Here is a 13,264-nt window from a genome sequence, read left to right as displayed (position 1 = left end):
CACAAATGGGTTTCTTGGGCATATCATTTATCACTAGCAAGGTTGTCACGACCATTTCTTATCATGAAGGCCAGGCATCGCTTCCTTATAACTGCTCAATAGTCTTCACAGTCTAGTTTTTAGCGTTATGGATATGGAGTCGGTAGAAATCACAATATGTTTAAATGTTATGGGGTCCAAAATGGAGGGTAACTTCGCTTTTGATTGTTATTTGTAGCTGGTTTTATCACAGTCTGTTCTATGTAAATGGTAGAAATCATAGTCTGTTTAAACATTCCTTCATTGAAGAAGATGGGCCCCGAGATGGTTATGGGTGGTCATGTCCTTTGAGTTCAGTTGTATATCTATGCAAGTTGTATCCCCACGAAGCCTTTTGCAATGTGATGCCACGACTCAAAATACATATGAGTGAGCTGGTTAGGAATGATTAACCTTCTTTTTAAGTCTTCAATAAGTCGAAACTTGGATTTTGTGACTGGCTTTGCTGACTGCGGGTATGATTGAATCTAAACAACCAAAATAAAGGGTCAGTTAGTGAATGATGGGTGAATGGCTGTTTGTCCAAAAATGTCGTATGGAGGAGTAGCACCTAGCCATTTACTTACAGACTGAAAGCCTTTCGCGTGTGATACATATGGTGATTATGGCTAAAACTTTAATGTGAGTGCATTAGTTACCACACTTTGTCTTTGGTTCTTAACCATGTTATCTGCTCATTCAGGCCCAAAATAATGGTATGTAATGGGCATCTCCGAAGTCTCATGGATGTTTGGAATCTTGAGTGCTTGAGGTTGTGATTGCATATTATTTTCAGGCATACCAAAGTCCTAAAAAATGTGCTAGGGCCTTGTCTATGTCAATGCATAGTGTGTGAGTCCATGGCGAAATTGTGCTTGCTAGTTTTTCTCTTTTTGATAATGATATCAGCTATTCTGATATGTACATGTAGAATGTTTTGTCATGCTTACCACCAATTAATGGTGGCTATGCATACTGAGCCCTAGCCCAATAGTCCACACATATATTCCACTTATATCCCACAGTTCTCCACGTTTTATGTGTTTTAGCCATTCCAAGTCGCAACTAAATCTGGCAAGTTGCTCACATTTTCTAACATGTCACAGCTTGCAGCTCACATTGTGTATGTGTGGTTTTTGTCATTGAAGTATAAAAAAGAAATAATGGGTTAATCATGCTTAGCTCTTGGGGTGCCAACTCAATATGTAATATGTTATTACCCTCGTCCAAAATCCAGGGTATGGGGGGACAAGGTCCATATAATATGCATGGATTTCCTTTAAAAATTTCAAATATGCAAGGGAAAATATGAAAATTTTTCGTCCCCCCTCTCACAAAATATAAGGTATATACCTTGAAAAATATGCAAGATTTTAAGATTTATACATATTTTTCATAATATGTCAGGCCCAAGGGGGGGGTCTTTTGGATGAGGGGGTAAAACAAAAAATACACTAAAATATGAAAACCCATCTCCTTTCAAATTAATGTAACTTTTTCATGTTTTACCCAAATTTCAAGGTGGAAAGACATATTTGAAGCTCTTTTAGTGTAGAACTCGACCATGTTAATTTAATCATGGCATATGTTTAAATTCATCTCATGCTCAAGATTTTGATAGGTTTTCTTACTAAAGGGAGTTGGCGCCCCAGGGCTTAGCCATGGTAATGAAGTGGTCCAAAGGATAGACCATGGAGCTGTAACATTCATTTTTTCAATCTTTGATAATCTATTGGTTCCTCTAAAAGTTTCTTTTGAACAACCTTTGATGTACAATCATGTTTAGTGCAAGCTTGGTTACAAGTGGTTTTAAAAGCAAGAATACAACTACGGTATACTTTATGATGTTTTTTAAGCTTGCCATCTCTACCTAGAATATCTCAACAAGCCTTTTCCTCCTCCGTCAAAATTTCTATTTATAGCTTTCAATTCAAGTCAATTCATCTCTTAAAAAATGTTGAATCTCTTGGTCAGCTTTGGATGGGTGTTCCTGACTACGATAATAAGAAGTCGAGGGTTATGACACCTGCAGTCCCAAGGTGAAGTTGTCTTTACTAACATCTCCTCTCTTGGATGGATGCAGGTAACAATCATGGATGATGGAACCACTCGCTAAGAGATCCATCATATTAGAAATGTATTTTTTGTATTAATAGAAGTTATATTTCAAATAATTGCAAATTCAATTCTCTATAAACCAGGACAGAACCACTACCTGTTTCCAAGAGTGAATTGCTAGTGCTAACATACATGCACGTGCACACACAAATGCACAATGGGAGATATGGAGACTAAAATAGGATGAACAAAGTACTGAAGAGTGACTCGAATGGGAACTACATAGGCTAAAATGGAATGAAAAAGTTTACAACAGGAGGTGCAGAGGCTAAAGTGGGATGAACAAAGACTCGAATGGGAACTACACAAGCTAAAATGGAATGAAAAAGGTTACAACAGTAGGTGCAGAGGCTAAAATGGTACGAAGAAAGGCTAAAATAGAATAGGCAGAGCTGAAATGGGAGGTATACTACTATTTTTCATTAGCAAAAAGTTGCTTATATACACTCCTTAAGGGATAAGGGAAATTTTCAGCCTCTCACACCACAAACCAATGAGACAAATGGAGAAAGGTCACATGATGTTGAGAATAATATTCCTTGACAGGTAGGGAGAAGCTCATTAGCTTTGGAGGAGCCCCTCAAGACAATTGTGTGCACTACATAGCCAAAGCCATTCAAAGAAGTAGCTCTCTTGGAGAGGGAAAGAGCACTTTGGAGAGACATTGATTGTTTACAGAATTAGCTAAACTTTATTTGGATGGCATGCCAATACTTTATGCTTGAGTGTGTAGGGTCTTCATTAAGATTTATAGAAAACTTGATAGGATATCTTCGCATACTAGTTTGAAATGTAAAACTTCTAATGAAGGATACACTTGAAGGGAGGGGTTGTGTCAAATTGGATGCCTATGTGTGGCGGAGGTGGTTGGGAGGTGTTGCCCGCATTCGAAGTAAGGGATGTAAAGCTATTTGTAGGGCTAAGAGGCAGTACTCATAGACATGCCAAACCGTCTTTGCAGGCAGGTTTGATAGGTAGGGAATAGTCCTCATGGATACATCTTGATTGTCTGGAGTACGCTCTAGTGATGACGGTTTGGGTGTACCCCCGAGATCTCTGTCCGAAGATGTGCGCTGATGTGGAGGCATGTGATTTGGCAAAGCTGATTGGATGGGCATGAAATTCAGAATCGAGGGGGGCGACTTCGCCTGCACCACCACCGACTGTGGCGCTCTTGTACGGGGACGGTGCAATGGGTGAGAGAGGCGTCGTTCGACGAGCTCCTGAGAGTCTGCTCCGCATAGGTGTAGTGTGAGAGAGAGAGAGAGAGAGAGAGAGAGAGAGAGAGAGTGAATGATACGAGTGAGTAAGAAAAAGGAAAAAAGGCCCCAAAAAAAGTCAGGTGTTAGGGTCCGGGGAGGGGGGGGGGGGGGGGTGGGGGGTTTAGGGAAGGGATTAAGGAGGGGATTAAGAAAAACGAGAAAAAGAGGTTGTGCTAAGGGAAGGGATTAAGGAGGGATTAAGAAAAAATGTTGCTGCTGTTCTTCGTCGTCGTCTTCTTCTTCTTTGCTGCTGCTACTGTTTAATCATCGTTGTCTTCATCATCTTCTTCTTCAAAATCTTTCTGTGAAAAAAGCTTTGAGTTCCGCCATAGCCACCATAGCTGCAAGCTTTTCCTTACGCTCCCGTCCTCCCCACCTCCCCTCTGCACATTCCCATCCCTCCATCTCCCCCCTCCCCTTTCCCTCCTCCCTCGCTCGCTCCCTGCCTCCCAATTCTCCCCGTTTCTCCCCCCCCCCCCCGATCTCCCCTCCCTCGCTTCCCTCCATGCCACCCCTCCCATGATGATGAGCGAATTGCCCCTGCCTTTCGATCGCCCCTCCCCTCCCCTCCTACCCCATGGTGTCTTGCCTATCGGCGCAATGCACGCGCAGGCCTTCCAGCGCTCCCATGACGCTCCCCCCCCCCCCCACTGGGCCGAGTTCTCGCAACCGATTTATCAGCAGCAGCACCCGCCTTCTTTGCGTAAAAGTTGCACCGCTGCCAATCGCAGCCAGCGCAAGGCCAAGATGCTAGAAAAGCTCAAGACGTCGCAGCAGGCAGCCGTGGGCGCAGGCGCCTCCAATGATGGCCATCAGTCGCGGCGCGCCGCTGCAAATGGTAGTCATCGTACGAGTTCGGGAAAGGCAACGAAAATGCGAGTTAGCAATGCTTGCACTGCAGGGCGCGATTCGCAATCGCTCTCTTTTGATGGTGAGTTGAACGAGATGATTCGCAGGAGAGTCGATGATGATGATGGACAGCAAGCGCAACTGATGACCTCTGTTCAGAACGCGAAACTTCCATTCAGGGAGAAGCGCACAATTCAAAATGGTGCAGCTGGGGAGTTAACACCATCGCAGCAGGTTGTCGAAGGCTGTACGTCCCAAAACGGCTATGCGCTAGAATTTCAGCATGGCGACGCGAAGGCACGGGAGGACGATGGAATTGCTGGCGCAGGTGCGACTGCCTCCATCGCCTTCTCCAGGGAAGCCCCCAGGTCTACAGTACGGGCATTCCAGAAGCTCGGAGCCTTGTCGTTTTCCAAAGGTAGGTTCGATTGCTCTGCCCATTTTGTCAATAGCGAAGAGCTTCGTAGCAGTGGGAAAAGTTCAATCCAATCGAAGCACCACAAGGTTCCGATTGCGATGAAGCCCATCGCTGCAAAGACAGCGATTGGGTTTCATAGCTCTAGTAGGGATGGCGCAGCCAGTTCTTTGGATTACAAGCCTCCCTTAAACGGAAGTCATCCCCTTGGCGTCACCTTGAATGAGGATGGAAAATGTAAGCCTCAAGCTTTGCAAGAGCCGCCCAACGAAGACGCTTTAACCAAGCGAATTAAGGGAACCAGCTCAGGCCCAACAAACGTCGAACATGGAAAGGGGAGCTCCGATGCAGATAACGAAATGCTGGGATTCTGTAAAATTCCAGTTTTGCGAGAGTTGTCCAATGGAGATTCTTCTTTCAAGCTTCTGGAAGGCAAGAAAATAAGGACAATCAGCTCACGTTCTACGAAAGCCGAAGAGAGCACAGGTGGTTATGACGGAAAGGAGGAGTTACCGTATGTGCAAACTTGCATGATTGCTTCGGAAGCGAGAAGAAAACGAGTTGACGCTAATATTGGGACGACAGCAAGTATATCTATGAATGGGGATGTCTCAAATTCTGACATCCGATGGCAGCAAGAGGGAACGGATACATCTCTGATGGCAATTGGGGCATCGCAGTCAGGATCTGGGAAATTTTCTGTAGATAGGATGATTTTGGATTCATGCGCTCCTTCATTGAGTAGGCCCATCGCCAAGAAGGTCAAGATGGAGGGGAATGAATTGACGGTTGAGACAACAGTTAGTGACCAGAGATCCGATCAACTGCTAAAACCAAGGAAATCAGCTAGCAAAGCTGCTGCTGATTTTGATAAAAGGGGTCTCGAAGGTTCTCAGACTCTGACAGCAAAGAGCGATGAGGAATCTGGACAGCATGTTTCACTGAATCAAAGATCAGAGCACGAGCCTGGGGTCTTTACACCTAACAGGATGAGGCTTCCTCCAAGGGATACAGGCATAATGCAGGGACTATCCAAAGGTCCCATCGAGGAAAATGAGGACACAAAAGAAGCTATACTGAAATCTCAAGTGCACATTTACTCCAGGAAGAAGGGTGATAGACAGGGTTCTCAGGAATGCGGGGACCTCTTTCCACAGAACAAGAGGAAACCAAAAGACCACGCTACTTTTGTAACCAAACCTTCATGCAACAAAGATAAAGCTATGAAATTGGAGATAGCAGATAATGCCATGGGGTTTGGACCAGTTCAGAAAATGAAGGAAATCTCATCTTTGGATCTGCTTGTTCAAGCAGCGTCAGGCATAGAAGCCGTGCCTGAGTGTCAAGGGCAGAGTCAGGATTCAGGGGTTTCTTTGAATAAGAAAGCATTTTTTGAAGGGGTTTATATTCCACAAAAGAAGGGTGGAAGGTTAAAGAGGAGTGTAAAAGATAATGTAGGTGATGATCTTGCACAGGTGGTGGCCGTATTATCTGAAAAAGCATTTTGTTCAGCGGCACCAAAAAAGATTGACAAAGAAGAGGAATTGAGTTCGTCTGCTACCGGGACCCATCAGCCTGGAGAAACAAAGGCTGCGGCTCCAATCGTGTGGACTAAACGGGGAAGAGCCCAGGCCTTGCCTTCGAGGTTTCGAGATTCTGTATTAGAGCCTTGGAGAAAAGGTACAAAACATATTTCGGAAGACCGGTCAAGGCATTCTTCAGGTGGTAAGCCCATGAAACGAGCAAGGGTATCATGTGAGGAGGATAGACCTGATGATCTGGAGCCTCAGCGTCACAAAGAAACGATGCCAGTGGCAGAGGCAAGTGCTTGTCAAGAGCCAAGCGATGCTCACGTTTCTGCTATCTCTGCTAGAGTTTCTTCGCCAGGATTGGGGGATTCAGTTGGGGATGCTACAGGACTGTCCCCAGGAATGGCGGAGTCGAATGGTGGATTGGATTGTGAATCTAGGAGGAGTAATAATGAGACATCACCTATCCCGTTCCATCGTCTGGAAGACTTTGATGTTGGAGATATAGTTTGGGCCAAATCAGGCAAAAGGAAAGACCCTGCTTGGCCTGCCAAAGTTGTGGACCCTGTGAGAGAAGCACCTGAATCAGTTCGTAAAGTGTGCGTTCCTGGCCGTCTTTGTGTGATGTTCTATGGACCTTCAGCAGCAAAAGGGAGAGAACGGGTACCTTTTCTCTGAATCTTTAGATCATGAGTCCAGAGTATTCATTGCATAGATTCAAACCCAAATGAGCTTTTAATTTCTTGTGTTTGTGTGATGCCTAGGATTATGCATGGGTGCGACAAGGGATGATCTTTCCCTTTATCGACTACTTGGATAGGTGAGCATATCAGTGGCCGTCTTGTATGCGTACTAGGAGTTGAGTTCTTCTCTGCTCACAAACAATACTGAGCTACCAAGCTTATATTTATTTTTTGTCTCCAATTCTTTGTTGGTCTGAATGTCATGAATCACAACTCCTCAAATTCAGTCCGTGGAGTCTGCATGGGGGATAGCCAGTGAAGCTGTACTAACGCTCTTCTAGTGTACATATTAACTGTGTGGCTAATTTGAGCGGGCTGTTCAAGCATTCATCCCTCCTTTAACGGTTCTTGTCTGAGAGTTTGCTTCTTGCTTGGTCGAAGGACCTCCATGTTGGAACACTGAAAGGAAAGAGTAGAGTTGACACAAAATCAGAATACTTGCATATAGAATGAAGAAGAAAGAGGTCCTTAAGTAGGCACCTCATACAAGGTCACTGACATCACTGATGACCTCAAAGCTCCACAATCATCTCCTCAATCTGCTCCTAGATTCACTCAATCATCCTATGTGGCTTTTCCACCACCTAACTGTGCTTGTGGGCACCTAACTGTGCCTCTAGCACTCACACATAGAAACATAAGGTGTGCCTGAGGCATACACCTTGAGATATCCCAACAAACCCCCCCTCAAGGAAATGCCTCAGGCTATGTCAAGGATACATCTAGTCTCATAGTTTCTCATGCCATCTCATGGTGGTCAAGGATAAATCTATGGCTAGGTTCTCATGCTAGCAAGGGTTCCCTTGGGTTGAAGGTAAACAGAAAGGGATACAAACAGACCTTCCAATGGTTATCTCCCCTACATGTACATGCACACAATGTCTGTAGGAGGTACCATGGAACAAACATACACATGGCCTACATCATAAGGTGACCAGAGGTGTTTAAAACACACAACACACAACACACGATAATTTATTTTCATTCATTTTGGAGGACTATCCAGGCTGAGTACCTTGACATAAAAAGAGAGATCTGGAGCATACATAGAGATGATTTAAAATGCATAATCTTCATGGGATGCCTCATCTTGTGGAGGCAAATTCACTGTAAGTAGATTTGCATTTTCTGTCTTTGCTTTGTCTCTGTAAAACTTCTCACTATGGTTGTTTTTGCCACAGTGCTTGCATGGATTAACTTTGAAGCAGTCCTTTGAAAGGTGATTTGTCTTTCCACAGTGATTGCAAGGAGAATACTTGCCCTTCTGGAATTTCATAACATAAGCAGTGTCATTGCCTTTCCTTAACTCCATATGTCTTTCTTCTTCTTGGAGAGCTGAGATAATGCCTTCAAGGTTTGGATTGGGAAGATTCTTCAAAGTGCTTACAATGTGATCAAAACTTTCAGGCATACTCTTAAGTAGTACTGCCATAGCATCATCAGGGGTGATAGGAGAGTTGATAGAAGCTAACTGAGTCATAAGACTCCGCATATAGTTGACATGAGCAGCTAAAGTAGTATCACTTGCCATCTTTAATTCAAAGAAAGAGATTTTAAGTGATAGTTTAGATATGTGTGAGCTTGCACCAAAAATCAAATCTAGCTTCTGCCATGCTTCCGATGGAGACTCCAAGTCAGATATATGATGTATGTAATCATCACCCAAAGCTAAAGCAATTATACCATATGCTTTTTCTTCTCTTGCTGGATCCCTTGCCGGTCGTGTCGGAGCTGAAGATTCTCCAGCATTTGAGGCCGTAGAAGAAGCGGTAGGAGTAGGTTTGACAAGTCCCCATAAGTTCTCCCGCATCAATGCAAATTTTACCTTCATTTGCCATGTATGGAAGCCCTTTCCATTGAACTTCTCAAGATTATATAAAGTAGCCATGAGAGGGTCTAACCCAGATATTGGGCAGTGTCTATCTCTCTTACAAGGCAAAAAGAACTGAAATACTTCCAAAGTATAGGCACTTGATGTAGCAAATAGTAGTGACTAGTTTTCAAACAATGATGCTACTTTTGCATGCTTCATAGGAGTGAATGAAATAAACACTTTCCAATCACAACCAGGTCTAGCAAGTCAAAACAAAACTGAAGCAACACTTGTAGTGAAGTTATTAAAAACTTCAAAAGACCAGAAATGCTAGAGTAGCATTTTATGTAGCATCATTTTCAAAAGTATGTCAAAACTAGAGAGCTGAACTTGGAGGGCTCATATCACACTCTTCAAAGCAAAAGAAAGAGGGCTTTCTGAGGCAAAAGAAAGCTGGTATACCACAGTAGATCCTCTGGGAAGAAGAGGCGAAAATATGCGTCAGGTCGCCTTCACCTTCTTGAACAAAGTCGACTGGTTTTTCTCTGTTTTCTCCTTCAATATGCAGCCATTGCTGCTCAGATTTCAGCACAAGGTAGCTCTAGGTATGGAGAAGCTTGCCCTGGAAGGAATTAGGAAAAGACAGAGCAGGCGCAGAGAACTTGCAGTAGAGAACTTCGACGATTTTTCTGCAATGGCGACGAGCAGCGCGTTTCATTCTTTAATTCCTTCCAGCCCGAAACTCGCCCCAACAAGAGGGATCTCCAGCAGAAAGGGCGTGGGAAATGGTTGAGGATTGAAGGAGAACAAGCTCAAGCAAATTTTTTGGGAGAAGAGGGAGAGATGGTGAAGAAGAAGAAGAAGAAGAAGATGATGATGTGGCAGAAATGGGCTCAAGGGGGATCAAATGGCTCTGATACCATGTTGGAACACTGAAAGGAAAGAGTAGAGTTGACACAAAATCAGAATACTTGCATATAGAATAAAGAAGAAAGAGGTCCTTAAGTAGGCACCTCATACAAGGTCACTGACATCACTGATGACCTCAAAGCTCCACAATCATCTCCTCAATCTGCTCCTAGATTCACTCAATCATCCTATGTGGCTTTTCCACCACCTAACTGTGCTTGTGGGCACCTAACTGTGCCTCTAGCACTCACACATAGAAACATAAGGTGTGCCTGAGGCATACACCTTGAGATATCTTAACACTCCATTTGTGCCAGTTTCCAGGTTCTTCTGCCATGATGAGGTCTCCATCCTATGCTCATGTTCAAAATAATAGTCTTTGTGATGCCGAGTTGCTAGGCCACATGAGATGCTCAATACTGTATCTTGGTAGGGAAATGGGTCTGTTTTGTGAGCTTGTCAACCACCACATAGATGCTGTCCCATCCTTTGTCTGTAGAAGGCAGCCTGTGATGAAGTTCATAGCTAAGTGTCTCCATTTGCCTTCTGGGATGGGTCATGGCTGTAATAAACCAGCTGGAAGTTTGCTGTCCACTTTATTTTGCTGACATGGCACACATTCAGTAACACATTTCACTACATCTAGCCAAAGACCCTCCCAAAAGAACTTTCACAGGTCTTTGTGATGCTCGTATGTACTGCCATAGGGGGTGACTCTCTCAGCACCAATATTCTATATTGTGAGTCTGGGACTAAATAAATTATGTCCCGAAACAATAACAATCCATTGTGCAATTTAAACTCGGTCCTGCAAATAAAAAAATATGGCTGTTTCCATTAATTTTTCCATGTACTTTTCTTGGATGCAATGTATCCACTTCTGGTAGATAGTAGAGACAACTGATACAGTGCAAGTCCACCTTTCTCGATAAGGCATCTGCAACCACATTCTCTTTGCCTCTCTTGTACTCAATAACAAAGTCATTAGACTGAACCACCTCTTTTGCACAATTGGGCTCTGTAAGAAATATCGAAGTGTCCTGTGATCAGTCTTGACTTCGATTTTTCTCCCGTAAAAATAGTGATACCACTTTTTGAAGGCATGTAGAATTGCTAACAGTCTTGGTCATAAAACGTTAGTGAACTCTTCATCTGATTTTCTACTTTCAAAAGCTATCAACCCATGCTCTTTCCTTAGAGTAGCCCCCAATCCTTTGTCATTCGCATCAGTTTCCACAATAGATGACTGTGAAAACTCAGGGCATACCAATATAGGGCATTAGTGAAGATCCATGTAGGCCAAGCCTTGCAGAGACGTTGATGATGCTTGCTGGTCTTCTTGGATTCCTTTGTACATTGCTCCTAGATTGAGCATAAGGTGTATGTGATGTCTAGCCATATGTTGGTGAGGGTGGTGGCTCGTTGAGTTTGCTGCTCCCCCATCACAAGGCTATGCCATGCTCTACCTAGATGTGCCAAGCTGTGATGTAGCGTAAACACTGTCCTCTGGTAAAGAGAGAGAGATAGCACTCCTCACACACACACCACACTGAGAAGGAGAGAAAGGAGAGAGAGAGGCACAGGAGAACTGCAAGTGATCTCTGGAGAAAACTCCGCTACAACTGGGTGAAAACCTCGGAACCAACGGGCTGCTCGAGAGAGCTGACACCAGCTCAACAACCACGAACACGGGAGGCACAGAGAGGAGTGGATGAACTGCTCCACAACTCTCCCCTAGCACTCCTCTACCAGGCAGGCAAAGCTGCTCCAGAACTGCTCAACTGAGCAGGCAATGCTGCTGCACAAGATGCTCCAAAGAGGGCTGAGGGGGGGGGCCTATATTTAGGCCCCCAGCCCCTCCCTAGTCGGGTAGGGCAGGCTGGCCGACCAGCCTGCACGGTGGCCGACCCCACAGACCAGCATGGCCGACTCAGAGGAGGGTGGGCCAACCCACCTCTGCCCTACAGAAGGGCCTCTGGTAGCAGCCCTACAGGGGGCTGCTCAGGGCTGACCCCCTAGGCACCTCCATAGCCGACAGCCCTGCCTCCTAGGCGCCTCCATAGCCGACAGCCCCGCCTCCACACAGCCCTAGAAAAAGGGCTCAGCCCTAAGGGAGAGCCTGTCCTCCTGCCCCTCAACACTGATCAGGCTGCCACTGTCTGCAGCCCTACAGCACACACGTAGGGGCCAGCATACCCTAGACTATCCTCACGAGGGGGGGGTGGCACACCCACAACACAGGCCCTCACTCTCTACGCTACCCTCACTCACTGGGCAGGCACACCCACAAGCAAGGCCCTCTCTCTAGGTGACATCAGGAGATGTTGACCTCCAACACCTGTAAGGTCCCAAATGAGGAGAGCTGAGGGGCTTATCACCTCAGCATGTATGAGGGTAGATGGACCAGTAGGGGGATGGGCTGAGGCTGCCATGTGGGGAGCAAGATGGCTGCCACATGGACAGCAGACATGGATCCTACTTAGGGTTGATTTGGGGCAGCCCAAAGGGCCACCAAAGTGTGCCTTTGAGGGCTGGCTGTGGGGCCGGAACGAGGGCACAAAGTGCAGCAGCAAGGAAATGACCAGCAGTATGACAGGCTATACAGCAGCAGGGAATGGTAAAACAGCAGGTCTAGGGCCAGCAACAGGAGCAGCAACAAAGGCTGCAAAAGGGCAGGCAAGGTGTGTAAAACGGTACAGAGTGGTCGGCAAAGGCCAGTCTGTGGTTGGCCAGATTGGAGGGAATGCGTCGGCCAGATGTGGTGACTGATCGGCCTGATCAGGCTACCAGTTGGCTGGTCTGTAAGGCCAGTTGGCCTGTTTGGAAGGCCTCACTGCTCTATATAAAGGGCTCCAGGCAGGGCCTTCAGAGACCTTGAACTGGGCTTCATCCAGAGCAGCAAGGAGCCTAGGAGTCTACTCAGCCTGCAGATAGACTCATCTGAATGAAAAGTATTGGGCCCTTCCAAAATTTCCCACTTGCAACCCCTCTGATCTCCTCACTTTACCCCTAATCTATCTTAACTCAGCCCATTTAACCTCCTTCATTACAGCCATCCCTCCCGAGGATTTTTGCCATCAAAATGTCAACTGTGGCTGTAAATAAAGGAATGCCTAAACACAATGTGCTGTTGAGCAGCCTGACAAAATATCCAGAACGGTACCACGTCAATGGAGTGTTCTGCAGGAGCACAAGTTCCAGACAGTTACAAAAGACCTAGGTGCAGACCTACATCTGTAAGAGAGCATAAGGACTGCATGAAAGGGAGCTTTGTCTGCAGTACTCCAGAGCATACTTTTGCAGGAGTCCTCAGCCTTGAGCAGCTATTGAAGCCTACACAGAGGCACGTGGCAGAAGGAGTAGTTTCCTTTGGAGGGTGCAGCATGCAGAGCCTTATTTTGTTATCTTACCTCAGGGATTGTTCCTAGAGGTGTTGGTACATGTGATTGCAAGTTTTGATACATGGTTTTTGTTAGATTAGCATTTCCTGATGTATGAGCGAGGGTTGCATTCTGGGTGTGCCTGCCCGTGGTATAGGTGTAGACCGATAAAGGGGGGGGGGGATGTGGCGCCATGGTCGCGTCCTGGTCATGGCTGTGTGCAGGGGG

General features: G+C 45.6%; 1 protein-coding gene across 4 annotated transcripts in view; it reads left to right on the top strand.

Moving 5' to 3' along the window:
• Window positions 1-3,680: 3,680 nt before the first annotated feature.
• LOC147893080 (histone-lysine N-methyltransferase ATX4-like) overlaps window positions 3,681-13,264 on the top strand; it is a 110,427-nt gene continuing 100,843 nt past the window's right edge. For all 4 annotated transcript variants that reach the window (XM_087387458.1, XM_087387456.1, XM_087387455.1 and 1 more), the window contains exons 1-2: window positions 3,681-6,854; window positions 6,956-7,011. In XM_087387458.1, the coding sequence (XP_087243584.1) occupies window positions 3,918-6,854; window positions 6,956-7,011 (2,993 nt within the window). In that variant the 5' untranslated portion in view covers window positions 3,681-3,917. The remainder of the gene's footprint in view (window positions 6,855-6,955; window positions 7,012-13,264) is intronic.

This window comes from Dipteris shenzhenensis, chromosome 16, assembly GCF_047967505.1.
Source record: "Dipteris shenzhenensis isolate YYH24624 ecotype China chromosome 16, Dip_SZ_1.0, whole genome shotgun sequence".
NCBI lineage: Eukaryota > Viridiplantae > Streptophyta > Polypodiopsida > Gleicheniales > Dipteridaceae > Dipteris > Dipteris shenzhenensis.
Note: the sequence above shows the minus strand (reverse complement) of the source record. Positions and strands in the feature narration are given on the sequence as shown.